This window comes from Pygocentrus nattereri, chromosome 26 (assembly GCF_015220715.1).
Source record: "Pygocentrus nattereri isolate fPygNat1 chromosome 26, fPygNat1.pri, whole genome shotgun sequence".
Lineage (NCBI taxonomy): Eukaryota > Metazoa > Chordata > Actinopteri > Characiformes > Serrasalmidae > Pygocentrus > Pygocentrus nattereri.
Genome location: NC_051236.1, coordinates 17,422,696 through 17,449,824, shown reverse-complemented (window position 1 = coordinate 17,449,824; position 27,129 = coordinate 17,422,696). Strand labels below are relative to the sequence as shown.

At 37.3% G+C, this 27,129-nt stretch overlaps 1 protein-coding gene across 1 annotated transcript; it reads right to left on the bottom strand.

Moving 5' to 3' along the window:
* Positions 1-297: 297 nt before the first annotated feature.
* Positions 298-10,327, bottom strand: LOC108436247 (synaptoporin). Its single transcript, XM_017712616.2, has 5 exons — positions 10,169-10,327; positions 6,942-7,060; positions 4,758-4,956; positions 4,334-4,525; positions 298-2,363 (listed from the first exon to the last, which is right to left on the bottom strand). The coding sequence occupies exons 1-5, from the start codon at positions 10,190-10,192 to the stop codon at positions 2,040-2,042; spliced, it is 858 nt and encodes a 285-aa protein (XP_017568105.1). The 5' UTR covers positions 10,193-10,327; the 3' UTR covers positions 298-2,039.
* Positions 10,328-27,129: the final 16,802 nt, after the last annotated feature.

Here is a 27,129-nt window from a genome sequence, read left to right as displayed (position 1 = left end):
TTGCAACATAGTCAAAATTAGAAATCATGTATTAGAACTTTCTCTCATTACTCCATAAGAGTGAGAATGCTAGTATAGAAAAGATTCTGACTAATTCTCCCATCTTAGGAGTACTGGGTGTGGTGACATCATTACATACATATACATATACATATACATATATATATATATATATATATATATATATATATATATATATATATATATATATACACATCTGTATATAAGCTTAGATTTTAGTGCTTGAATATTAAAAGACTTGCCCAAGACTGATACACACATGACAGTAATCAGAGCCACCTGACAGAATTTTTAATGTCTTTATTCCCTTTTAGACAACAAGGCCAGTTTACAGTGTTCACTGATCAACTCTACAAGGTACAACATGATTGCATCACTTGTGTTGACTGAGACTTTCTACATCACTACACTTCATGCACTGCACTGGACACAGCGAATATACCAAGTAATTAATAATACAGCCTTCTGATTAGGCATTTTACATCTTCAGACACCTCATAACCTCAGACTGTGGTTTTGACACAAAAATATGTCAAGAAAATCCTACATACAACCATGTCATCAGTATAGTTTTCAGAGAGGTGCAACTATAACCATACTTCACTTTGTCATACATGAGATGAGATGTTTACTTGTCTTCTGAAGTGTGTCTTCTAATATGCTTTTATAACTCACTCATTCACTCACTCATTTTGCAGGCTGATGATTCTCCTGGTTGGGCTGTTAGCACCCATATAGCTTTCCGTGCTTCATAAGAGCAGGGCTTTACATCTGTGGCACTGTATGTCCTTGTTAGGTTGGCTTTACAGTGAAACCTCAATGCAACTAGTGGAATGTTATGAGTTGCCTGAAAACTTGGCGGTTATGCAAAGCAAGTTTCACACAACACATTTAATTTGATTTGATTAGCCAAATTAGCAGCTCCTATATTTTAATGCATCATATTATTCTCTCTATGGTCTCTTTAAGTAATCTATGGAGTTTTATTTACATTTGCATATTTGTAGCACTTTAAAATCATCTTTGCATAATTTTTCTCAGTGTCATTGCCTTTCTTTTTTAGACTACTACCCTTACATAAAATCGTTCTCTTTTTCAGCCTTCCAATAAAACACATTCTGTTTCATTTTCTTGTCCATTAAAGTAATTAAATCAGTCCTTTGGATTGATGATGCATTTTAAGTGTTTTGATTGATTGGAGATGCTTGCAACTGTTGCAGCTGACTTTCACGTTGTAGCTGACTTTGTGCATGCATCTTCATCTCGTTTCCAACACGTTTAACTCCCTAGCCTACATTGTTGTTGGCTGTAAGGGCATCTTCACATTATTCAGGACACTTTACATTACGCAATTTGAGTGAGAATTTTTCAAGCAGTTAAAGTTGCATGTAAGTTTCACTCTGTAAAGCCAACCTTGAACATGTATTTTTCCAATTCTTTTATTATACCTGATGAGTCTGACACTATCAATAAATACAGTACATAAATCAATGAATACAAACATTAGTCATGTTCACTGGACTTGTTAGGCTTATTCACTTGAGAATATACTTAAGAAAAACATCAAATATGTTGTGTACACTATCAGTACACAAGCAAACGAGGCCTCATTATTTAACAGATAGAAATGTTTAAATTAACATACAGTATTTTTATAAGTAACATTAGCTTTGATTTGCATTTGCAATGCATACATGGTTACATTTAAACACAATTAATCTTCCTGAAAAATATAAAACCACAAGACTAAACCAGAGAAAAGATTAGCCAAAAACAAAGTCAATTAAATAACCACTGACTCTTCTGCCAATGACAACAGAATTTATTCATGTCGCCTGTGATCCTGCTACTGGTCAAGGATTTTTCGGTTTCTGTCTTTTTCTGTGCCCCATAGGACTCAGAACTCAGAATCTCAGAACTTATTTTCTCTTTAGTCTCTCACTTTTTATCTCTTTTCCTTTTCTCTTGTCTCTTTTTATTTTTGACTGTACATAGTAATCACTCTGTATTCACTTCTCTCACTGACTCTCATTGACAAATATCAGAGGTCCTTTGGAGGTGGGGCTCCCCATCTGTCGGTAAAGCATCGGTGGTCCCAGATTGGTCTGCGGCAGGCTGAAGCTTCCACTCGATAGGTCAAAACTCGCCTGGCTGTAGAGCCTTTGTTCAAAGCCTGCTCCGGATTGGTCAAAGCTGCTTTGACTGTACTGCCTGAAACTGCTGCTGCGTTTCTCAGAGGGGGTTCTGGAGGGATAGCGCTGACCAGACTTGTGCAAGCCTGTCTCTTTGTAGGCAAACCAAATGTTACCAGCCCACAGGGAGAAGTTCAAGAAGCCAAAGGCCTGGAAGCAGGGAAGGATGGTTCAGTCATGACTGATTCACACTCCCAAAAATAAATGGCTCTTGGATTGCATGTATGATTTCAGGAAAAAAATATTTGACTGGTGCAGAAGCTTTCAGTCTGTGATGTTTTGTTTTTTTTAACTTTCAAAAAGGTTGTTCACACTTCAGCATCTCATTTAGAAATGGTGACATAAAGAACCATCCTATAAACAATTCTTTAGGGATCCAAAGGGTTCCTCAATAACAATAATCCAAAATGTTCTTTTTGGTGCCTTTATTTTATGAGCTTAGAAGAATGTAATGAGAAATCATATTCAGATATAATTTTAGAAGGTCATTAATATTTGTGTATCCGCACAAAGGCTCATGTTCTCCAAGCCTTTTGTTCTTCTTTTTTGTTGCATACAAAACAAAGTTATCTTTAGATATGGAACAAAAGCCTCTATACATCCTTCTGAGGATTTATTGCTTGCTGAATAGCTAATTTTTGAATATTATCAATGAAAAGTGCCCCATTTAAAATTGCAGACACTTTTTTTGTTTAAATAATATGATATTCTCGTGGTGTAGGCCAAAAGTTCATATGTCCCACATTTTTATAAATTCTCCCCCCACTTTCAATCCACTTGTGATGTCTACATGGTTTGCATAATTTTCAAACCTCAAAACATCTACACAGGTTGTTTCTGTTACTGTGACTTTAATCCCTTAAATGCCAGGCTTATTATGTACTAAGGCTTATTATTCAGTGCCTAAAGGGATTTCAGTGCAAACCGACTGAGCTAATCTCAGGTTATACAAGTGTGAACTAAAACGGGCCTTTTAAGGGGTTGATCTTTTTTTTGTCATTGTATGTAAGTTAGTGAAACTGAATTAGTTGTGTTGTTTCAATAAAATAAGGTGAGCTGTCAGACTTACTTTATAAGTGTTTGTTTGATCAATGTATTATTGTTGAGTAGAACTACATTGTTGTTGGCTGTGAGTGCAACTTAAAATCTTGTCTTTAATTAGTACATATTACTCAACTGAACATCCTAAACCACTTAACACAGTTGTGTGGCACCACCTGACACAACATTTTTGAGTAAATCTAACATTTCATTTTTGGGGTAATACATAAACATTTTCAGTCCAGTTAATCAAAATTTACTCAAATTGCTTTAGTGGAATTTACTTGAATTCATTAAGTACATAATACTCAAGCAAGTACCTTAGAAGCTACTTAAAACAGTTGTGTGCAACTGACTTTAGTGTACATTACTGTTTACGTGTCTGGGTTTATACATAGTAATAGCTTATAGAATATAAGAGTAACTATCCTAACCCTAATTAGATCTCGATATTTCAAGTATTTGGGAATACCAAGAAGTTGTTTTATATATATATATATATATATATATATATATATATATATATATATATATATATATATATATATATATATATGATCTATTTACAGTTCTTTGTTATCTAATCATCTGTATTTGATCATCATTTTTGTATCCAGGGTTGGGTGGCAAGGGTGGGGAGGACGAGTAGGATGGAGGAGTGGAGTTAGATTGTTACAAGGTATTGTGGAATTGACATTGTTTTCTTTCAAGTTGTGGAATAAAAGGGGGGGGCAGCATGGTTGTTAATCAAAGAGGAGTACCATTTGATCAAGCAAAAAGTTATTTGTGCATTAAAATGCTATGCGTGTTTTTGATTCCATATAGAACCAATGTGCTTACTCAGGAAGAACCATTTATCACTCTGGACACTTTACTTTTCTGCTCATTTGACACGTCTAACTCTTTTTTCTATGTTATAAGCGTTTTAATGGTATAAAGAAGTAATGCAATTAGCATAAAGACATTCTCATTTGAGGACTGGTGGAGTTACTAGTTGTTTCTGACCAACAGAAAAACAGGCTTGTTCACAGAACACCTTGCTGATGTTCATGATAGAGTGTCACGGTGAAGTAACTTACCACCGACATGTTAAGATTGGTCCAGGCAGGCTCCTCTAGTGTCTCGCAGAGGTTCTCAGGGTCTCTGCAGGCAGACATTAACAGCTGCATCTGACCTACATCTAAGGCTGTTTTCAGTCCGGACAGTGTTTTAGCCCAGGCTATTGAACTCACTAACCACAGCCCAGAGAAAACCACCGTTACCAGACAGTCCTGCAGAAGAAGCACATTAGATTTAAAAAGTGTTGATTACTTCTTTGAAAAATACTAGCTGCCACACATGTCACAAAGGTAGTAGGAGCCAGATATTGTTATGCAAATTAGATGATGATAATTGGCCCCTACTAGCTTCTATTCATTACTAGCTACTTTAGCTTTTTTGGATGATGTGAATTTTCTAAGATTCTTTTCAGCTCATCCACTACGTGATTCTGAAAGCACTCACCAGTACAGGTCCTCTGTTCTTTTCTCTGTACTTGTTCTGGTAGAAGATGTACACTACTGTAGCCAGGAGGGAGTAGAGAAACGCGAGAACAGACACAGTAACGAAGAACTGTGTTGAAGAAGAGTAATCTCCCTCGAGGAAAAGCGTCTCATGCCTCTTACCCTCACAGAGAGGAGCATTAAAGTGCACCTGCTGAAGTCTGGAGGAACAGCACAGGAGAAGTCTCAGAGACTGAGCAACTTTCCAAATCACACTCAAATCATAAAAGATTCATTCTGGCTTACATACATTAATGTACTACATTGTCCATTGTGTTCACATATTAGCAACATACAGTAAGGGTGACCGGCCATACACCACACTGTTGTTTTCTGTAAAAAATCATGTTTATACAGTTCCATTCGAACTGGAATTACTTGATATATAGTTTTGTGTTATTGTAAGTACAATAATAATTTATATAATATAGAGTTAATATTTATAAAACACACCAAAAGACATTAAATGTTTTACTCAAATCTTCAGCAATTTAGTTATTATATTATTATATATACATTGCAATCATTTATTTTCAACATTTTTGTCAAGTTATCTGCCTCAAGATTTAATTATCGGTATTCAAATACAAAGTATACTGGATGATAGATTTATTACAACTTCAGTCTCAAAAATCTTTTGAACAGTAGTGCACAACACTTATGAAAAATAACTTACTTATGTTAAATAATTCTTAATGTTCAGTTCAGCATTTTTGTCATTTCCTTAGATAGAAAGCTTTAAAATACAAGGACATTGAGAGAGAAAAATATGAAATGCTGACAAAAAGTGCAGTGCCTCCTCCTTCAACTGAATTCTGGACATAATATTCTTCCCAGAGAAGATCCAGAACATGTTTGCACTAGAGCATGTCCTCCATATATCGTCTAATCTCAATTTTAACCACAATAAAATCTGTTTTTGATTACTTGCCTGTTTTTCTGAGGCATCTTTCAACCAAACTGCATGTCCAAACATTTGTAGACACTTGCTTATCCAAGGGTATCAGTAGGGAGTTTGTCCACCTTTTGCAAGTACTGATGTTACATTATTACTTCTGGATTAGTCTGAAATGTCACTCTAACCCATCCCTAAGGTATAGCTAAATCACTACAAAGAACGCAGCTTTCTCAGCTCTGAGATTTTATACCCCTCTAGCTGAAGTTTGGCACTAGGCATGAACCCGTAGGTCCTGGTTACCCCAGAGCATCCGTTTCTAGTAGCAATACTTCGTGACTGTCCAAGTCTGTGTGCAATTGGGTGCCTGTGTCAGCAATGAGTCACCTTTAAGTAGTCAAATGAGCAATCTGAAGGAGTGTCTGGATATTTTTGGGCATTCATTGTATAATAAGCTCTGATACACAGTAAAGCTTATATAGGCTAGTTAGGTAGTCTTGAATTTTAGCCAATTACTGTAGACAAGATACCAAGGAAACAGAATTAGCAGCAGTTCAAGGTATTAATAAATGGGCTAAAATGACTTCTAAATTAGAGGTAATTCCCCATTGTGATCTAATGTACTTTGTAGAGACAAAAGAAGTACATTATAAACCATTCTTTTTGACACTTAAGGCCCATTATCGACTGAAGTGCACAAACCTCTCTACGGCCTGATCTACTTTCAAGCCTTTAACAGACAGGCAAGTCTGTGCAAATCAAATCTAGGCCTGCCTTGCCAGAAGCAACACAGCAATCAATACATGTGGTGTAGTAGAACTGTTTCTTTGTTTTAACTCTGTGTACGATATGATAATTGTTGTGTGGCAATGCTTTAGAAATAATTTTAATTCTGCTCAATCAAATTAGTAGTGTTTTAAGTGTAAATTATTTATTTATACAGTTCACGTTCCCCCCACTTTAGAAATTCCCACTAAATTTAGTCATCAGCCCTTGCAGCTGTCGCTTTATATCACAATACAGTGCAATCTATGATTGTGGGTGGATGAAGTCTTCACACATTTCCCCTAAGGCTTGACAGATCTGTCACCACATCTGTCTAACACCCCACTGACTACAAAACATCTGCCTTGCCAAGAGTGGTCCTAGATGGACCTTAATCCACTGAGAACATATTCTGGATCATTGATCAGAATCTTTCTCTGTTCAGCTGTCATGTCTGATGGTGTTGAGAGGAATGAGCACACTCACCTGAATGGATAGCTGAAACTGATACTGATGTTGCTTTGGGTTTTATCCAGGCATTCCACTTTAACCGTTATCTGGCCAGAATATCCGCCACATAATGCAAATGCAAAAACAGCAAAAAGCTGTGGAAGTAAAGTAAATCACTCATGAAAACCTTACAATGTATGTGGTGATGTGATGTAGAACACTGACCCAGCAAAAACAACGTTAGTAGTCTTGTTCTTAAGTGATGAGCCAAAGATTTTTTGTACTTTAACTGAGATGTTTGAGCTCACCAGCACAGCAGAAAGACTGCATACAATGATACTTTAGTTTTGTGAGTTTTTAAAAAGTGTCCACTGTAAATCTCAACTTTCTTATCTCACAGAGACTACACACAGATATGTAAACTACAGTGTAGTGCACTTTAGCCTTGTGAGATTATTTTCTTGCCACCAAAAGGCTATTAAGCCAGTAGCATGTGTTAATGCAATTAAAAATAACCTGTTATCATTATTAATTAATAGAGGACCTACATATAGAATTCTTGACAACTTTTTCTCTGAACTTCTGCAAAATTAGACACAAGAGACCATTACATACAGTCATTATTTCTGACCCAAATTAACCTTAATGAGAATTGCTTTGTAAAATGCTGCCCTTTAATTTGTCTTTATGTACAGACAAAAAATAACTACTTCTGCTTTTTTCATTTTTATTTTTTTATTTTCACCGTATGTAATATTTTAATATTTAAATTTAATATGACTGAACAGAATTTGCCAAAGTAATAAAAATATAGATTTCTGTCCCAAAACTACTATGAACCGTTGGTCATGTGTTATCTTTATTGGTTCACCAGTAGGATCCAACAGGATTCAAACAGGACCATTGTTTCAACTGCACTGTTAAAAATCAAACTGCCAAAACGTGTTCTTTGCATGATGTCATAGAAGAACTGCTTTTGAAAAAGAAGGAAAAAAATGCTCAGAGGATGGTTCTATAGAGAACCATTTTTATAAATGAGATACATGAATGTGAAGAATCTTTTTAGTTTAAAGAACCTCCACATAATGTTATGTTTCTAGGAAGAACCGTTAAAATGATATAGAATCCTTAAAATCTCTTTTTAAATAGGGTTCTTTAGGAAACCCAAAGTGGTTCTTATATGACATTACTCAAAGAATCCTTTGTGGCATGATGTTTAACAGTGAACTCTACATACTCTCTAACACTTCTGCACATGTAACTGAAATGGATTGGCCAACTCACCAAATTAATGTAAACACACAAATCAGCGCTCTTTGCTAAGTGGCTTTGGCAGTAAAAGGATGTTGTAATATAATAGTGTTAAAGCTGTGTATAGTTGTAATACTACATACATGTACATTCCTGTAACTTAGTTATGTTAATTACATGTGCAGCAGTGTTAGCTTGCTTGTAGTAATATTCAGATTTCAGCTTTATGATCTCATAGTCATTCATTTTTCCTGTACACAAAAATGACTTAGACCCTGAGCTGTTAGTTTATGCATGTAGCTGACTCCAAAAAGATATATAATGTCAGACATCTTTTGTGAGAAAATGAACAAACCCTAACCCTAACCCTAACCATTTTCCATTTCCAACAGCCCACTGATTAAGCTGCCACTCATATTCACAGTGATGTATCCAGGACCTCCAGAAGGCTGAGTGGAGGAGTGAAGAGTGACTTTTTTCACAAAATTGGTCCCACCAATTGCAAATCAGAATGTGATCGGTTGATTCTTCTTTCATTCCATAATTATGCTGATACCTAAACACCTTATGGCTTCTCTTCAGCTCTTGATATCCTAATCAACAGGAGAGCTCACATAGCTATATCTAGTTAGTTACTACAGAGAATAACAATTGCAGATTGGCCTTTTTTCTGCTTAATGTTTTAAGGATTTAAAACAAGAGTACCACTGTGATATTGCCTAGTGACAATGAAAGATTACAAGAAAACAAGGTTCATGTTGATTTAAGTGAATTATGGTGAATGTGATGAGGGACATGAATTAACACATTGAAAAAACAGGGGTTTGGATTTTAGCTTGGCTTTAAAGTGAAATTTAGGGTCTGGCCATGCAGAGCAGCCTGTTGTGCACTAACTCTGGCTATGATGAATAAAAAGTGTATTCGGATGCTCCAAGCAAATCTGTCTTTTTGTGGAAACAGGGGGGCTCTGTGTCCAAGACAACTATCCTCTCTCTCTCTCTGTCTCTCTGTCTCTGTCTCTGTCTCTGTCTCTCTCTCTCTCTCTCTCTCTGTCTTTCTCTCTTTCTCTCTCCTTCTCTCTCTCTCTCTCTCTCTCTCTCTCTCACTCTCTCTTTCTCTCTCTCTCGCTCTCTCTGTCTGTCTCCTTTTGACATAGAAACAGGGAAAGTATGTATTTCAGGGCATGTTTGTGCAGATTTAAGAAACATTCTTTAAGAAATACTTACATTACCAAAGCAAACAACCAAACACAACATTTATATCAAGACATGTATTGTAAAGGAACAATGAACCATTGCAAATAACCCCACACATACAAGTTAATTTATTCACTAAAAATGAACTGTACATAAAGTTTTTTACTTAATTTTTCCCCCAATTGTGTTAAATTGTGCATGGCGATGTGAAGAATATCTTCACTTATTTTCATTTAGACAATCAACAAAACATACCATTTGACTGGAGGTACTTTTGCAAACAACTTTATAGATGTAACTGTAACTATTAAATAGCAAATCAATGGCAGTATAGCATCTAATAAAATTCACTGAATAATGTAGAGGTACCCCCCTGTGGTTGCCAGAGTACAAAAGCAAGTGCAAACATATGCACAAACACACATACACTCACACAGGCACACACATGTACACATCATTCAAAGATGCACAAAAAATATGTGCAAAGAATTGTATCAAGCTCTGATTAAGGATTAGCATCGATCTCTTGCACATGTCAGTAAGAGGAGATTAATTATTCAGACAGGAGGGACTACAAACAGGCGATGCTGGGACCCCTCACAGTGATTGAATCTGATGAAATAATTGAACCTTAGGCATACACACACACTGCCATATAATTATATACACACACTCACACACGCACATATGTAGTTATATATGTGCTCACATGTATGTATGTTATTTGCAAGTTATCATGCCTAAAATTATTACAGACTACACAAATTAAAAATCAAGATGTTTTGGTAAGTAAATTATGGGAAAAGATTGTCTTACCGGAGCAAATATGACCATACACATTGATGAAGACGTTTGATCATCAGTCGTTATGTCTCAGTGAAGGAGTGACGGCTCCTCTCCCATCCAATACCTCAGACTGTGACTGAGAATTCACTACACAGACGCGTCTACATAGGAACCAGGCAGAGTGAGCGTGTGTGTGCTAGTGTGTGTGTGTGTGTGTGTGAGAGAGAGAGAGAGAGAGAGAGAGAGAGAAAGGAAAGGAAAATGGAAAGGAAAAATGGATTTTGCAAACCAGGATGATATACTAGAATGTTGGCTTCAAAGTGCTGTGACATAAAAGCACTCATGTACGGTACTGTACAAAAGTGAGACCACCTTATATTTATTTAATTTCCTGTCAAAACGAGGAGTAAGGAATAAAAAAATAAGGAAGGGGTGGTCAAAAGCAAAGGCAAAGGCATCTCTGAGATTGAGGGGAAAATCAAGCTCCACTCTTACAGGTCTGAAAACATCTGCAGACGTTTCTGTCCATGCGTCCATTGTGAGAAGACACCTCAGCACTATGGGTCTGAAAGGACGTGTAACTGTCAAGAAGCTGTTACTGAGCAAAGAAAACAGATAAAAAAGAAAAAAACTGCAAATCACACAAAGAAGCTGCTGATGTTCTCAGAACAATATACTGACCACCCCACAGTCCAGACCTCAATATCACTGAACGTGTTTGGGATTACTCGGATTGTGAGAAGCAGAAAATGCAACCAACTTCTAAGGCTGAACTTTAAAGGTGTTGGAAACATTGTTGCAGATTTCTTTGAAAAATTGAAAGCAAGTCTCTTGAAAAGAATGGAAGCCATACAAAATTTAGGGTGGACACACTAAATACTGAGACAATTGATATCATATTTAGTTTCTGAGGCTTCTGTGTAATTTTCTGTTAAATGTATGTTTTCAGGTTTGTTCTAATGCTGAAAAATGAATCAAATGTATTGGAAATATTTAATGGAAATTAAAGGAATAATATGTAAGATTAACAGCAAGTGTTTAAAAATGGGTACTGCAAGAGTTGTCTGCCCCTGCCCCTGACCCCTCCTCCCCAAGCTCACGTGGTAATGAGCAATAAAGATAATAAGTCCTACACTATAAGCTGATCAGCTAATGTATATACTTGCAATGTTTTTTTTTATTGTTGTATAAGTTGTATACGTTATATACATGCTCATGTGGATAAATAGCTAGAAGACTAGCTGGGGATGGACATGAGTAATGTTACTCAATCTGGACATCGTTCATTCAATGTATAGAGTCACTGCATTAGTAAATTGAGTCAATTAAGAGTAAAACTTGCAGTTTCTCTTGTGTAGTTCTGTCATGCTGGTTGGTGCTGAAATAGCAAACAGCAATGGCCTGTCCACTCCTCCAATGTGGCTGATATCAGTTCAGGAGAAAAGCCAACTCAACATCCCTCTTAAGGTCCTTCTGGGCTCTAAGCTGTATTGGCTGTGCCCATATTTACTCACGTTTACAACATCTCTGGTCATAGAGCTTTTTAGAAGCGTGCAGAAGCTTTTTAGGTCAGGTATAATCTAACGTTATCTCTGTTGATTCAGTCTGTTTGTTTGCTTCCATGACCGCAGCATGTTAAGTTTGCCTGTCAATTTATTTCATATCTGAAACAAATGTTAATGGGAAATGGGCAGCGGACAGGAACACAAGCCAAAACACAAACAGATATTCCTCTCCGGAGCAGAAATTTCAAAGAACATACTGGCTGTAGCATTGAGGTTGGCGATGCTGATGTTGTGCAACATCCTGTCTTGCCCTGTGCTTGTCATTATCTGTTTCAGCCTTTGTTTTCATGTTCTGTGTGCTTTTGTTTATGTAGGCCATGTGCTTTTGTTTTTCTTTTGGTCTTTTTCTCCTCCCTAGTCCTGCCTTCTTGCCATCTGTCTCACCTGTTTGTAGTTTGTAGACCTGGCCCTGTATTAGTCCCAGGTGTTTCTTGTCTTGTCCTCAGTGCCTTAACACCGCTGTGTGTGTCTCTTTGTCTTGCATTGTTGATGTTACTGTTTGATGCTGATGGTCTTGTGAGCCCTTTTCTGTTCTCATTTAAGGTTGTGAATTATTCAGTTTGTCTTTCTTGGTGTTTAGTTCATTTCTGTTTTGTTTCAACATGGACTTTTCTGCTTTACTCACCTCAACTACTCAGTTTCTGAACTCTGTTAAATCTGACTTAAATAAAGAAAGCTCACACTTGCATCCAGCCTCAACACCCACATCATGACACCTTAATCTATGATGACATATCATAGTAATTTTATGATTTAATACAATAAATATATCACATATTGCTCCTTTAAATAAATGAAGGGTGGTCTCTGACTTTTGCACAATATTGTATGTGTACAAAGTAGAACAAATACCATTTAAATTAATATGCAGAATGATTCAAATAAATAAAAATCATCAATAAAAAACTCAAAAACACAAGAGAGCTGTAGGAAATGTGTAGAATTACAAAATCACAAACCGTTCTACTGATATGATAACTTTAGCCCAAATTTGCACCATTTTTAAATGTGGTCTTTACTGTACAGAACTGGAAGAGCATTTGTTGCTTTCCAGGCAATACATTTGTGATGCTGTAAAAAATAGCATTAAGAGTTGAAATGAACAACAGGGATTTGGTCCATTTTAAAATGAATTTTTATGCTCAGACCATTGCACAGTTTCAAATATTCTGCAGTGAAGTGAAAAATGTTAAAATGCTTCAGAGGATTCAGCAGCATCATTGTAATCTGTAAGCAAACCACAGTCTCACAGTACTAGATGCTAATCTGGAAAACAGTTAAAGGAAATTGTACGACAAGCTGAGAAGGTTCTGTCTCAAATTTTTAGCAAGGGTGATGGGTGATGTTGAGCAGAAGAGCTCATGATGATCTCTCTATTAGCATGACGCCCTCAGTTAACATGAACAATACTTAGAGGATAAAGTCGACTTAGTTCAGACTTAAACCAAAGAAATACATATGTATGTATATATGTATGTGTGTATATGTATGCATGCATGTACACTCACTGGCCACTTTATTAGGTATTATGTTCAGTTGCTTGTTAACACAAATAACTAATCAGCCAATCACATGGCCACAGCTCAATGCATTTAGGCATGTAGAGGTGATCAAGACAAGTTCAAACCGAGCATCAGAATGGGGAAGAAAGGTGGTTTAAGTGACTTTGAACGTGGAACGAAGAATTAAGGCAGTTCTGAAGGCAAAAGGGGGTCCAACCTTTTACTAGCAAGGTGTACCTAATAAAGTGGCTGGTGAGTGTATGTATCTATATATATGTAGCACATTTGTGATACTATATAAAAAAATCATATTTGCCTGTCATGAATTTCATTTGCCAAGAAGAACAGCATTCAGTTTTCTAATGCAAAACACATGGGAAAGTCTTCCACATGAAGACCCTCAGAGTCCTATGGCTATTTGCTCACTCTGCTCTTCGGAGCTGGATTTGTTAAAAATCTTTGTCTTATTTGTGTATTTTTTTACATGATTTTGGATCATATTAATGAGTATATGTGTACATAAAATAGTAAATTACATGCCTCACATACTAATTTCAAATAATTCTTGGTCTTCAAATTATGGATGGCTGTGGCATTACTGGGGTTCAAATTTAAACTTCTGATGCTGTGGTGACGCATGTTACTTTCTGAAGTTTTACAGTGTATTAACCATTTATGAAGCTTCAGGGGCCAGCTAGTGGAGAAATCAAGTGAAAAAGAAATTCTGCATGGTTTTCCTGACTGAGATGCAGAACTAGAAAATGAGTCAAGAAAACTTTTGATTAACTATGAATTGGTTCTAAATCTGAGTTAACTGAAGAAAATCTATTGTAATCTGACCTGTTATTTTATCATTTTAAATTGAGCGTTTCATATTTTACAGTGTAAGACTGAATAGTCAATTGAAAATATATTATTAAAGCATCTGTATTACTTTATTCAAGGAACATATGTTGGGGCACTTGTTCTTTGTTTAGTAAAGTCCAAATTAGACACTTGTAAATAGTAAATTAACTATAAATGAAGCATCATTCATTCTGACTTGCATTTTAGTGCATTAGGACATATATTTGAAAATCACTTATTTGCATTTTTAGTTTCACATCTTAGTGTATAATTCTTAGTGTTAGATTTTTTTCAGCAATATGCAAAATAACATTGCTTGTTAAATACCATACTTTGTTTGTTTATTTTCTAAGTGAAAATATGTCATCTTCTAGTGAGAACAAGTGCACAATTTCTATTCCACTTTGGAAAATATATAGTTAAATATACTCAAAAAAATTTAAGTTATGTTCCGTGAATTTTGCACAGGCCACATTTTCTGTTTAATTTTTTCCAGTATGGTAAAATCAGCAATTAAACAGTAATTGTGTATTAACATGTGCTGTAGAGAATGTGTATTTTCAATTGAAAAAAAAAACAAAACATATAATACCATAGGCACCTAAATGTCTGCATACAACAGTGCAGGTTCTAGGTAGTGTTAAGTTTTTTGCATTAATGCATTTTATTACTTACATTTGATAAAAATTATGCTTAAATAATTACTTACATTTTATAAGAAATAATAAGCATTTGATGAGTTACTGATGCTGCAAAATGTGTTCCAATACTGTATAGCTTTAGCTGCTCAGCTCTCATATGGATCACATATTGATGCCTTTGTGAACTGTTCAATCTTTTTGGCACCTAAAATACCATGAATAGTAAGAATGATGCAAACTGACTCAATGAAATCATATTTACAAACTGAAGCTTTTTAAGCTCAATTTCTAGGAAGCAATATGGCACTAAACTCTCCCATTTGTAAAAGGGGAGCACGTTGCAAATATAACTCAGTCATTTTTAAATAGCAAATGAAATAACATCGCAGATACGAGAAGATACGATTTACCTCATGATTTTTCTGCAAATGATACATGGGCATTGACTCAGCCTGGCTCTCTCTCAACTCACAGAGAGATCTATCCACAAAAGTGCTTACTCAAGATATATCACTTGGATTTAAATTGGTCTTAAACTTAAGTGGTGCATCTTTTCACTGAATATCATCTAGACTTGACTGTTCATCCTTCATTTCAGAGACATAGACAGAAATAGACACTCAACATTGCATAATAGACTCACTTTTCAAAACCTCTTTTTGTCCCCTTTATATAAATGAAATGGCTGAAAGGAATGCAAAGCACTTAAAGTCCAATGATCACACCAAATGAGAAATTGAGTCTAGTCCTGTTATGTTATGCATGATCACCCCCTTCAGGGCACACATATACATCACACCATTGATCGCTCACTCCACTAGTTTATCTGTGCCAGTCTCAATTCAGAGATTCAATAGACAAGTGTCAGATGTACATAGTGCGATATTTAATAAAGTGATTTTTATCTTATAAATGTTTCTTACATCACTCCATCTTCTCAATGCAATCAACTCTTGTCACTCTCCCTGTATAATCCATGTGATTTCAGTGTGTCTTTCCAAAGTCATGGTAAGTCCATTTATCTGCAGACCTGGACGTTTCTAGTCCTTATATTCATTTACTCAGATTCTGTTGTGCGCATTTATGGGTGTTACCATCTTTGTGTACTACTGTTTGCGCTACCATATCAGCTAGTAAACACAGCTGCCAATGAAAATGTTACAATATATTAGTTCTGCATTCATACGCTAGCACTCATGTTGCAAGGGGGTTCGCAGCAACTGACTTCCTGAGTATTTTTTTTTTTTTTTTACCAGAGCCATCCAGACTCATCCAGTTACCACTTCAAAAATTATACTAAGTGACACACTGCTACCATCTACTGTTCTAAATAGGACTGTGCATGATATCAGTACTTCTTCATTCTATCATGAGCAGTATACTTTGCCAGACCAAAAAACTACATGCATGCCTCTTTTCTGAAGCTGATTTATCTTCAGCACAGTTTTACAGTTAATGGTCGTTTCATACACTTTTAAATGAAGGTATTCAGCATTCATCTCATTCATCTGACAAACATGCATACTGACCTTAAATCATAAAGTAGTGCTACCATAAGACCCCACTAGAGGAACTGTTGAGCTTCATTAAACTATAATACTTGTTTGTAATTAATGTGGGAGTGCTTCTCAAAGACATCATCAGAATTCGTCAAGACTTAAAGAATCACACACATGCACGACAGGTCGCCAGTCCATTACAGGGCACTTAAAGAACCACAAAATCTGAATTATCTCTGATTTTGTGCACAGAGGACATGGTTTCCATGTTAGATGTTTTAGAATAACAAAAACTTTCCTTTTTGAGTCATGAAATTTGTTGACTAACTAGTTTGATGCACAAATGACTGCTATACATTCTTGTCTCTGAGATGGGCTTGTTTAAAGCTCTGTCAGAAAGACTTTAGCCCATCTTTTAGCTGAAGTTCAAACAGACAAGATACACTATATTTCCAAAAGCATTCACTCGTCTGCCTTCACACGCATATGAACTTGAGTAACATCCCATTATTAATGCATAGGATTTAATATGATGATTTCCACAAGGGTTAGGAGAGTGTTTATGGAAAATTTTGACCATTCTTCCAGAAGCGCATTTGTGAGGTAAGACACACAGATATTGGCTGAGAAGGCCTGGCTCGCAGTCTCTGCTCTAATTCATCCCAAAGATGTTCTGTCTGGTTGACGTCAGGACTTGATGCCAGTCAATTCTTCTACACCAGACTGACTCATCCATGTCTTTATGGGCCTTTCTTTGTGCACTGGTGCGCAGTCATGTTGGAACAGGAAGGAGCCATCCCCAAACTGTTCCCACAAAGTTGGGAGCATTAATGGTCCAAAATCTCTTGGTCTGCTGAAGCATTAAGAATTCCTTTCACTGGAACTAAGGGGTCGAGCCCAACTGCTGAAAAACAACACCACACCATAATCCCCCCTCCACCAAACTCTACATTTGGCATAATGCAGTCAGACAAGTACCGTTCTCCATGCAGCCACCAAACCCAGAGTCACCCTTCAGATTGCCAGATGGAGAAGCGTGATTCGACACTCCAGAGATCACGTCTCCATTGCTCTAGAGTCCAGTGGCAGCACTTTACAACCAGTGGTGGACAGTAACTTAGTAAATGTAATTTATTATTGTACTTAAGTAGTTTTTTCATGTATCTGTACTTTACTTAAGTATTTCCATTTTGGGTGACTTTTTACTTTCACTCCACTACATTTTGAGAAATCTGTCGTTCCTTTTGATTTTTGTGTGTATAAAAACATAACATGTCAAAACAAAAGAAGTGCAAAGCAAGAACACCAATCAGGGCACAGTGGTCACTTTGTTCTGAACTTGTTTTGACCTGTTGGTCATACCAACCCAGTGCAAGCACAAGGCTCAACGTCAGTGCAGCAGTGTAAAACTTTAGGAGCGCGTACGTCTGCCTAAATGATGGAACTAACCTAACTTTGTGTAAATAGACCACAGTATAGAACTATGTACACATGCAGTCGTGACTGGAATGTTTCTTTTTTCTGAATTCATACAAACACTTTCATTCTATAGTAAATTAGTTTTGGTTAGTTTATGTTTATGAACAGAGACCTACAGATCAACATAGAAAAGGAAAACTTATTTGTGATCCTGAGTTTAAAGCAAGCTTTTATTCAACTTGTAACTAAGTTACAAAGCAATCTTAAACTGAAACTTTGCTTGTTTGTAAGTGATTTCAGACCCACTTGGTTCTCACTGATGAAAACTGTTTACCTTCAGTGTTTTGTGCTTATGATCATTTTAATAGATGTCAGCGTCAATAATTGATGATATTCTATTAAACAACTGGTTTACCAAGAGAGATGCTGGAGTATTTTCACCAAAAATGAGTTCAGAGCCATAATTAATCTTTTAGTACTTTTACTTTCGATACTTAAGTACATTTGAAGGCAAATACTTTTGTACTTTTACTGAAGTTGAGGTCTAGAGTAAGGACTTCTACTTTTACTGGAGTAATATTTTACCTTGGGTATCTCTACTTTAACTCAAGTACATGATTTGTGTACTTCGTCCACCTCTGGTTACACCACTGCATTTGATGCTTTGTATTGCGCTTGGTGATGTAAGGCTTGGATGCAGCTGCTCAGCCATGTAAACCCATTCCATGAAGCTCTCTACACTGTTCTTGAGCTTATCTGAAGGCCACATGAAGTTTGAAGGTCTGTAGTGATTGACTCTGTAGAAAGTTGGCGACCTCTGTGCACAATGCGCCTCAGCATCTGCTGACACCGCTCTGTCATTTTACTTGGTCTACCAGTTCATGGTTGAGTTCCTGTCGTTCCTACTTGCTTCCACTTTGTTACAATACCACTGACAGCTGACTGTGGAAGATTTAGTAACAAGGAAATTTCATGACTGCACTTGTTGCACAGGTGGCATCCTATCATGGTACCACGCTAGAATTCACTGAGCTCCTGAGAGCAGCCCATTCTTTCACAAAAGTCTGTAGAAGCAGTCTACAGGCCTATGTGCTTGGTTTTATACACATGTGGCCATGAAAGTGATTGGAACACCCGATTTCAATTATTTGGATGGGTGAGTGTACACTTTTGGAATTATAATGTATGTCATGAAGTGGTCGTTTGTCGCAACAAAGGTGCAATCAGCTTTTCATTAAGCCTTTTCATGTACCTGACAACTGACTGAACCCAAGTGTTGGACCCAAGGAAAGCTGTGCACATGTGTTTTAAAGGCTGGTTTTAGCACTAGTATTTGCTGCTGTGGAGTTTTATTGTGGCTTGAGAGTAGTTGGTGGTCTCAGACTGTGGTTTTATGCTCAAGCTGAATCCCTGTTTATGTGCTCTTGCACAAGTAAATAGACCTTTTATTGGAATAGTAACCAGCTGCATTCTGAACATGATACACATTTTCTCCTCCCCCTGCTGTACTGCAACATGGCTGCCTGAAACAGTCTTTGCACTTGGGATCTTGCACTTGGGATCACCACCTGGGATCCTCATGAGTCAAGGACCCCATGAATGTACAAATGAGATGTATTGCATGTGATGATGTTCAATAAACTATTCTGAAATTAAAATTCTTTTCAGAAAAGTGAAAAAACAGTAATGATCTACATTCTTTGGTGTGATTTTCTGAGTATTAAGTGGGAAATTCAAATAAAAGTTATCCAAGTGCAATAGATAAATGCAAAAACAACAGCAAGCAAGCTTTAAAATGTAGCAGCATGAAGTGAAGTAAACAAATGACACATCTATGAAAAAATAGCTTGAAACTTTTTGTCTGTCAAAAGCAACACATCATATCACATTATGCTGCTCACAGCTGTTACACAACTTCACAATTCAGCTATAATGGGAGCATTTTGGTTTTCTCGCTGCTCGCTGGCATTGCTTGCTATAAGGACAAGTCAAAGTTTGTTGCTGCACTCCCAAAATTTGCTCTTTTTTCAGTCAGAGTGGCGCGCAGACTCACCTGTACATAATGCTAGTGTTAAAGTTGGTACAGATAGCTTCAGCATTGGGTACAAGTTATTAATTACTTCTCTAAAATTATACATGACTTATTACTTCCTGAAAAACAAAATACCTAAAAAAGTACTCATTCCTTTACTTCTGTGTAACTCTGCACCAAATTACCATGCTATCTTGGCAGATAATTCAGCTATATTTCTTAAAACAAGCAAAACTGCCTGTTATTATAGTTATTACTTCAAGTTAAATAATCTTATACCATTGTTACAACACTCTAAAAATGAGAAACATTAGATATTATCAACTAGATGAGTTTACTTGCCACATCAGTTTTTGCAGTATAAGCAGATATGCCACTCTGGAACCCCAAGCCTCAAACAACCTGCATCCAGGGGAGCCATTCCTGTTTCTTGTCTAGGGCCCCAGAATCACTAAATCCAACCTTGGGCACACATAGGCAGATGCCTAGGGCCTCTATAAGCCAAAGGCCCCATAGAAACACAAATTAGATATGTTTTATGGTGTTAAATGACTTATTCCAAAATATATACGTTTTAAAAATAGCTATTATTTGCAATTGTAGTGATTCTTTTCAGTAATTGCAATGCAGACCCACCCTCTGATCATGGTTATAATGGATTATTCCATGTTGTTATGAGATGACACAGCTGTGTAAAGATAGACTGGTATGAGCAGGGCATTTAAGCCATAATCTACATTTTGAAGAGGAGGTTTGCCCCCATCCGGGTCCCCGACGATGACGGCCAAGAGAGCCGGCAGAAAGCTGCGAGTGTGGAGCGGGCGGAGCGAGCTCCCGGACTGACAGGAGAGCGGCGGCGGGAGGAGGAGGACGAGGATGCTGGTGCCAACCGTGAGAGGCACCAGTGCAAGGAGCGAGTTCCGAGCTCCGCCACCCGGGCGCCGCCCCCTGTTACGCAGCGAGGCTGCTACGTTCGACCCAGGCGGCTGAGCTGCCAGCTGGGGGCGGTAATGGGGAGGCGGAGCGTCGAGCTCTTGTTCCCTCTCGGCTCTGGTCATCTGGCGGGCAGCGTGAGCGCCTTGATATGCAATCATGCAAACCATATTATTAAAGTAAAATACTACAAAGGGAGTGTATGAAATGTTGAAACTTTTAATTGAAATTGTATTGTTTTTTTGAAAATATTTTGAATTTGATACAACAACATGTTAAAAAATGTTGGCATGGGGGCCTGTTTACCACTGTGTTTCATCACCTCTTCTTTAAACAACACTCTGTAAGTGTATGGGAACTGAATAGACTGACTGCTGTACTTTTGAAAGAGAAATGTTTCCCGTTCTTGTTTGATATAGGATTTCAGATGCTCTTCAGTTCGGGGTCTCCTTTGTCACATTTTTCATTTCATAATGCGCAAAGGTTTTCAGTGGGTGAAGTGTTTAAACTGCTGGCAGGCCAGTTTAGCACCTAGACTCTTTTAATACAGAGACATGCTGTTAAAATTAAAATGCCAAAACATATTTATATCATTTAGCTTTAATGGTGTCTTCCATGCAATGTGCACTAATGCATGCCTATACCATCATGAATACTGGCTTTTGAACTGTGCACTGATAATAAGCTGAGTGGACTTTAGCCCGGAGGACACAGTATCCATGATTTCTAAAAAGAATTCAATGCTGACCACAGGACACTTTTAATACTTCCCCTCAGTCCATTTTAAATGAGCTTGGACTCAGAGAAGGTGGCAGTATTCTTGGATCATGTTTATATATGGTTTATATATGGCATTTTAGGGATTTAACTTGCATTTGTGGATGCAGTGATGAACTGTTTTCACAGACAGTGGCTTGCAGAAGTGTTCCTGAGCCCATGCAGTGATTTCCACTGCAGAATGCCTGTTTTTAATGCAGTGCCACCTGAGGACCCAAAGTTTACAGCCAGCAAATACTGGTTGCCAGGCTTGTCCCTTGCAAAAAATTCCCCCAGATTCTCTAAATCTTTTAATGTACTGTAGATGATAAAAAAGCAAAAGTTCTTTGCTATTTTATGTTGAGAAACATTATTCTGAAATTGTGTTTTTTAGCCTAGGGACCCAGAATCACTATATCTGCCCCTGGCCTTGGAACATTTGGTCAGTACTTAATTGAAAAGGTCTTCTGAATTCACCAAAACACAGTGAACTTAAAATATCAAGTTAGAGACAGACGGCATGCTTGTCTATATTCCATTGAAATGATTTAATCATTGTTCTCTGTGTTCTCTATGCAGGCCATTTCTATAAAACACCACCATACATCACCACTCTCTCTCTCTCTCTCTCTCTCTCTCTCTCTCTCTCTCTCTCTCTCGTGCCAGGAACCACTCAAAGCTAATTTCATTTTGGCTCCCTTCTGCACACATGCCAAGAGCTTTTTTTATTCTGGTAGGCAAACAATACATTTTCTAAAGCACAATGCAGCCAGCCACTGACAAACTGTCTGAGAAACGGTGAACTGATGATAAAATGGATGTAAATGATCGTCTGTTTTCACCAACAGATCAACAAGGTTTTGGGGAAAGGACATTATTTACAGCTCTATTTGTGTTACGATGCAGCATCAGGCTTATTTAGCACAGTGCATTGAATCACTAGAAGTACCTACAAAGGCTGGTATTTATCTGTCTGCATCTCCTCACTCTAATATTGGAAGAACTAACTGATCTCTTTTATAAAGCACTCTCAGGGGCCATGCAAATCTAGACTGATGTTCTATAGTTTTTCATTGAGAGTTATCAATGCATGCATGAGACAAGATGATGTTACAGCAGAATTAACCTGTCAATATTCCTCCTACCAAACAGTTGTTTCATGCATAAGACATACAGTAGTCCTTGTTTACTGTTGCATGTTTGGTCAAGCTTTAGAGAAGGCTGGCGACAATCTTATTTAATCTAATTAGAAAGTGCTGCATAAAATTATTCACATCACTGTTGTGTTCGTTTGCAGTTGCAGTTCAAATGTCATTGTAGCTAACCGCCACTAGGCAGGTTGCAAACAAAGGTATATAATCATGAACATGTGGCAACTACATAGGACATAGCAATGTTCAATGGATAAAGTTTCACTTTATAAGTATATTAATCAGATTAAGTATGTTTATCAGGTTACCATTAAGAGAATGCTCATTTCTGCTAGTGCATCTGTGGGATTAAGTATTACAAGCAAGCTAGAGGTGAGATAAATTCACTTTCCTATAATGGGTTTAATTCTATGGCTCCACCTGATTTTGTCTTCAAAGTTAAAAAAATTAAGCATAAAGTATTTTTGAGAATAGAACAGAGTTGTTTGAGCAGTGCTAGTGCCTGCCATGAATGATGACTGTATGGCTGGAAGTGACCTGTCTGCTATCTCAGCCATTACAGTATCACTGGGTGATGGTTCTCCCTTGCTTCCAGTTCAATAAAAGAGCATTCACCTTTAATGTGCAATGGTTCTTCTCTCCTATTCTATGCTGAAATGTATACTATTGTACTAGGGCTCATTTAAATTACAGTCCCAAACACAACAACCAAAATTTGCCATTACTGTCAGTATTTTGGTTAAGTCTGTTCCGTTCATATTTACCACTACTGGAAATTAACTACTTTCAACACTGACCCTATATGAGCTGTCTTCCTTGAATTGCCATTAAACCTGTATGTTTATAATCCTTCTAATTTGGTCTGTAAATCCTGTCCAGCCTTGCAACTGTAGCTATAAATGGGCAGATTTGTGGGTGGATTATGGTGGATCAATTGACATGTTTGCACATTTCTCCTAATACAAGCTGTCCTGTGTTTATAGGGTCCATGTCTGTGTTTTTCTATGCAGGTTGTGTAGTGCCTTTGCATCTCCAGAAGATTCCAGCTGGTATCTCCCCATTGAGAGTGAAGTTGATGCTCTGACAGCAAGGAGGTTTTCACCCAGCTGAAGTGAGGAAGGCCTCTCTTCTTCGCTGCATAATTAATGATTCTTTTTCTGGCTTTCTCTTCACTCCTCCATCACCCTCTACCCCGAGCAGCAAAAAGGTAACAGCGGAAAAGGGGGACAACACAAAGTGGGCTGTGAAGCTGTGATCAGCCCAAATGTTCAGTTTCAGAACATCATCGCAGTAGTTGCTTCCTGGGTGCTCTTAGATCGGCACTTCCTTCTCTTTTTCTGCTCTGAAAGGGTAGCTGGAAGGAGGGAAGTACTCAGATAGCAATCACAGTCCTTATAAAACCCAGAGATTTGGCTCAGAACAGAGCAGAAATGCACTTCTCAACCAGCTCTGCTCACTAATGTGACAGATCAAGGAGCAGCACATGGTAGAACTCTATATATAGAAATGATGGTACTCTTCAAACCAGCCCGCTCTCCTCTGAGGGAGGAAAAGAGAGGTAAGAGACAGCATCTTAAAAAGGCAGCCTTAGATATGAACTTTTACACACTTAAATGTTCTACATCTATCCTACATATTTCTTGAATGTCATGCTAAATATAAAGACCCCTATTCTGTTTGGCTGCCCTGCATTTTGTCTCATTCTGAAAGCTGTCCAGGCTGGAACACACCTTGGAACTTCAGTATAAATGGTCAGAACTAAACTGCTATAGGCTGTATAGGTAGATATTTGTAAATGTGTTGGTTTTTGTTGTATTGCAAGAACAATTGTTTCAAAAATGGGCTGTTTTTGCAACTTAGTTTCCATATATGGCCTGTGTGGACTGGGCACTGAATGCTACATTTTGAAACTACACCAAGCACTTTTATCAAAGTGAGAAAAATTTGCTGTGCTTTCCTAAAGAACCTTTCACATGATGGTTCTTTGAAGACTCATTATGAAAATGGCAGATGGGTGAATGTGAACACTGCCAGAAATGATATTTTGGCAAGCGAAGGTATCTTAAATTTTGGCTGAATATCAACTGTATCTCATTATGAGATTGCTTGAAGAATGTCAGCATCTCTCTCTTCCATCACAAAGCACAATGCCAGCCTATGCATGCTTCTTTCAGCTGGCATAATACATTTAGCAGTTAGTGTTCTCTTATAAGTGTGTTAAGCCTTGCAATGACATTGTGTTAGCAGCAGTTTGAAAAAATGCAACGTCTGGCTTTATGTGAGTCAGGCAAAACATGTGCTAGCATTCACCCTCCCAGCTTGCCAACACTGTGTTATAGAGGCCTTGCTAGTGGAAAAATTAGTTACAATTTAACTGGAGGGAAAACATTTTTTAACTCAATTTGTTTTGCTTTTATTTAAAAGACTTGTAAAGACTTAATATGTAAACACTGGTAAAGTTTCAAAACGCGCCATTCACTACCCAGTCCACACAATCCATTTATAGAAACTAAGCTGCATGAACAGCCTGTTATGAATTTACTGTCTGTGATGTCACAAGAACATCTACTCTTATCCATTTATTCAGTCTACGCCAACCTATTCAGTCTATCTATTCAGCGAAAAGGATTTTAGCCACACCCATTATCCTTGAAGTTCTATTCATTCTTTCAGCTCTGGGTGCTTTTTGAATGAGACTCAATGCAGCACAGCCAATTAGAACAGAGCTCTTTACATATATCAGCCTTGAAGGCACTGTAATAAAAAACAGCCTGCTTAACTGTAAGGGATAAAGAGAGGTTGGAAAATGATACAAACTGAATTATGAACATTTTTGGCACGTAAAAGCACAAAAATTTAATGAGTGGAACATGAGGCAAATAAACAACAAGAACAAACGTTAAAACGGGTCCTTTTCATGATTTTTCATGCTATTTTGCTTATTGGGGATGTTGAAACAAAACATTATCTCCAAAAAAGCAACTTTAACGAGAGAAAAAATAAAAACATCCTAAACTACCAATACAAGTTTATGTGACAAGTAATTTTGGACCAATTGTATTTGTCCACTTGTCATTAAATATTAACATAATGTAAAAGACAGCGGTTGTTTTAAAATTATGAAAAAAAAAACAAAAGTTAAAATATGGAGATATGTATTTTCTGTCAGGGATATTTTTATAAAGTGATAAGCAGTGACAGTATCTGCACTGGCAGGTGATTTTACTTCCTTGAAGGAATCTTTCTAGGACCAAACAAAGTAATCTGACAGTGCAGTAAAATAATTTGATTTGATTAAATTACGTACAACATCTAGATCTCATATCATGCTTCAATGATTTCAAAACACAAAATATTATATTATATTATATTATATTATATTATATTATATTATATTATATTATATTATATTATATTATGTATTTAAAGAAGCTCTGTATATTGTAAAGCTTCTACACAATTAAATGTTTCTCCTAAAACTCAAAGCAAAGAACCATTTTGAAGCAGTTGTTTATGAGCATAGTAAATGCAAATCAAGGGACTAAAGATTTATATATGAGTGCGAGAGTGATTTGTCACAACATATAGGACAGAAGCAGACTAGTCACCTTCATGTGCATGAGGGGACAAGACTCATGGTCACTGCCCTTCACACAGGTGCAGAACAAAAGCTGCCTTTCAGCAGCTTTGAAAAGCAGCATTCACAAAGCACTCTGCAGCAGGGCTACTGTACACTGGCCTTATTCAATCAATCTCATGTGTGCAGAGAGAGAGAGAGGGAGAGAGGGAGGGAGAGAGAGAAAGAAACACTCAATGTGTTTTAATATTTCAGCGAGTCACTTGGCCCAGGTTTTTTTGAGCTTTCAGATTCAGCATCCTGCCTTCTTCATGGACCTTTCAGTCTCACACTCAAAGTGTCCTATGCGCGACCTTTCTCACCCAAAACATCTGCCACACACACACACCCACCCACCCAAACAGACGTATGTATACATGCTCTCTATGATGGATAAACATATGAATAAAAAAGCATATATTTCATAAATGAAATATTTATAATAATTAGAGTGTTCACAATGATTGGTGTAAAAGTAGAGGAGGCAGTAGATAGGGCAAGATGGAGGCAGATGATCCGCTGTGGCGACCCCTAAAGGGAGCAGCCGAAAGAAGAAGAAGAAGAGTGTTCACAATGAAAGCCTTAAGTCATATACGCTGCTAGTTCACAGCGGCCGTTCCTTTTGCCTACCCTTGCACACACTGAGCTTTAAGTCCCTGAGCTGGAGTTTGCAGTGGATTGTGGGATGGCTTCATGAATATGCAAATGAGGGTTGTTCCAGTGATTGATTACCAGTCGAGTGATTTTTCCCCCCTTTGTGTTTTTCCAAATGGATCCACTGGTCTTACACAGAGAGTGGGAGAAAGGAGACAAGATGCTTGTAGAACATCTGCAAAACAACCACAAAGCCTTAGGAGGGTATTTATTGACCTTGGTGAAGGTTATGGGGGTATTGACTGAAACAGAGCTGGAGTAAATATAACGGGTATGTATTTCATATAGCGTGTAGAGTTACTTAGTTCTGGTGAAGGTCTAATTGCATGTATTCTTCTTCATTGTATGTCACAATCTGTTATCTCAATGCATTTGGT

What these genes read in the sequence shown, in the direction of transcription:
- LOC108436247 (XM_017712616.2), bottom strand. Translation starts at nt 10,192, where the DNA reads ATGTGTATGGTCATATTTGCTCCG. An exon ending in AGTTTCAGCTATCCATTCAG is followed by an intron (nt 4,957 to 6,941) that starts GTGAGTGTGCTC and finishes CTGTTCCTCCAG; the next exon opens with ACTTCAGCAGGTGCACTTTA. An exon ending in AGAACAGAGGACCTGTACTG is followed by an intron (nt 4,526 to 4,757) that starts GTGAGTGCTTTC and finishes CTTCTTCTGCAG; the next exon opens with GACTGTCTGGTAACGGTGGT.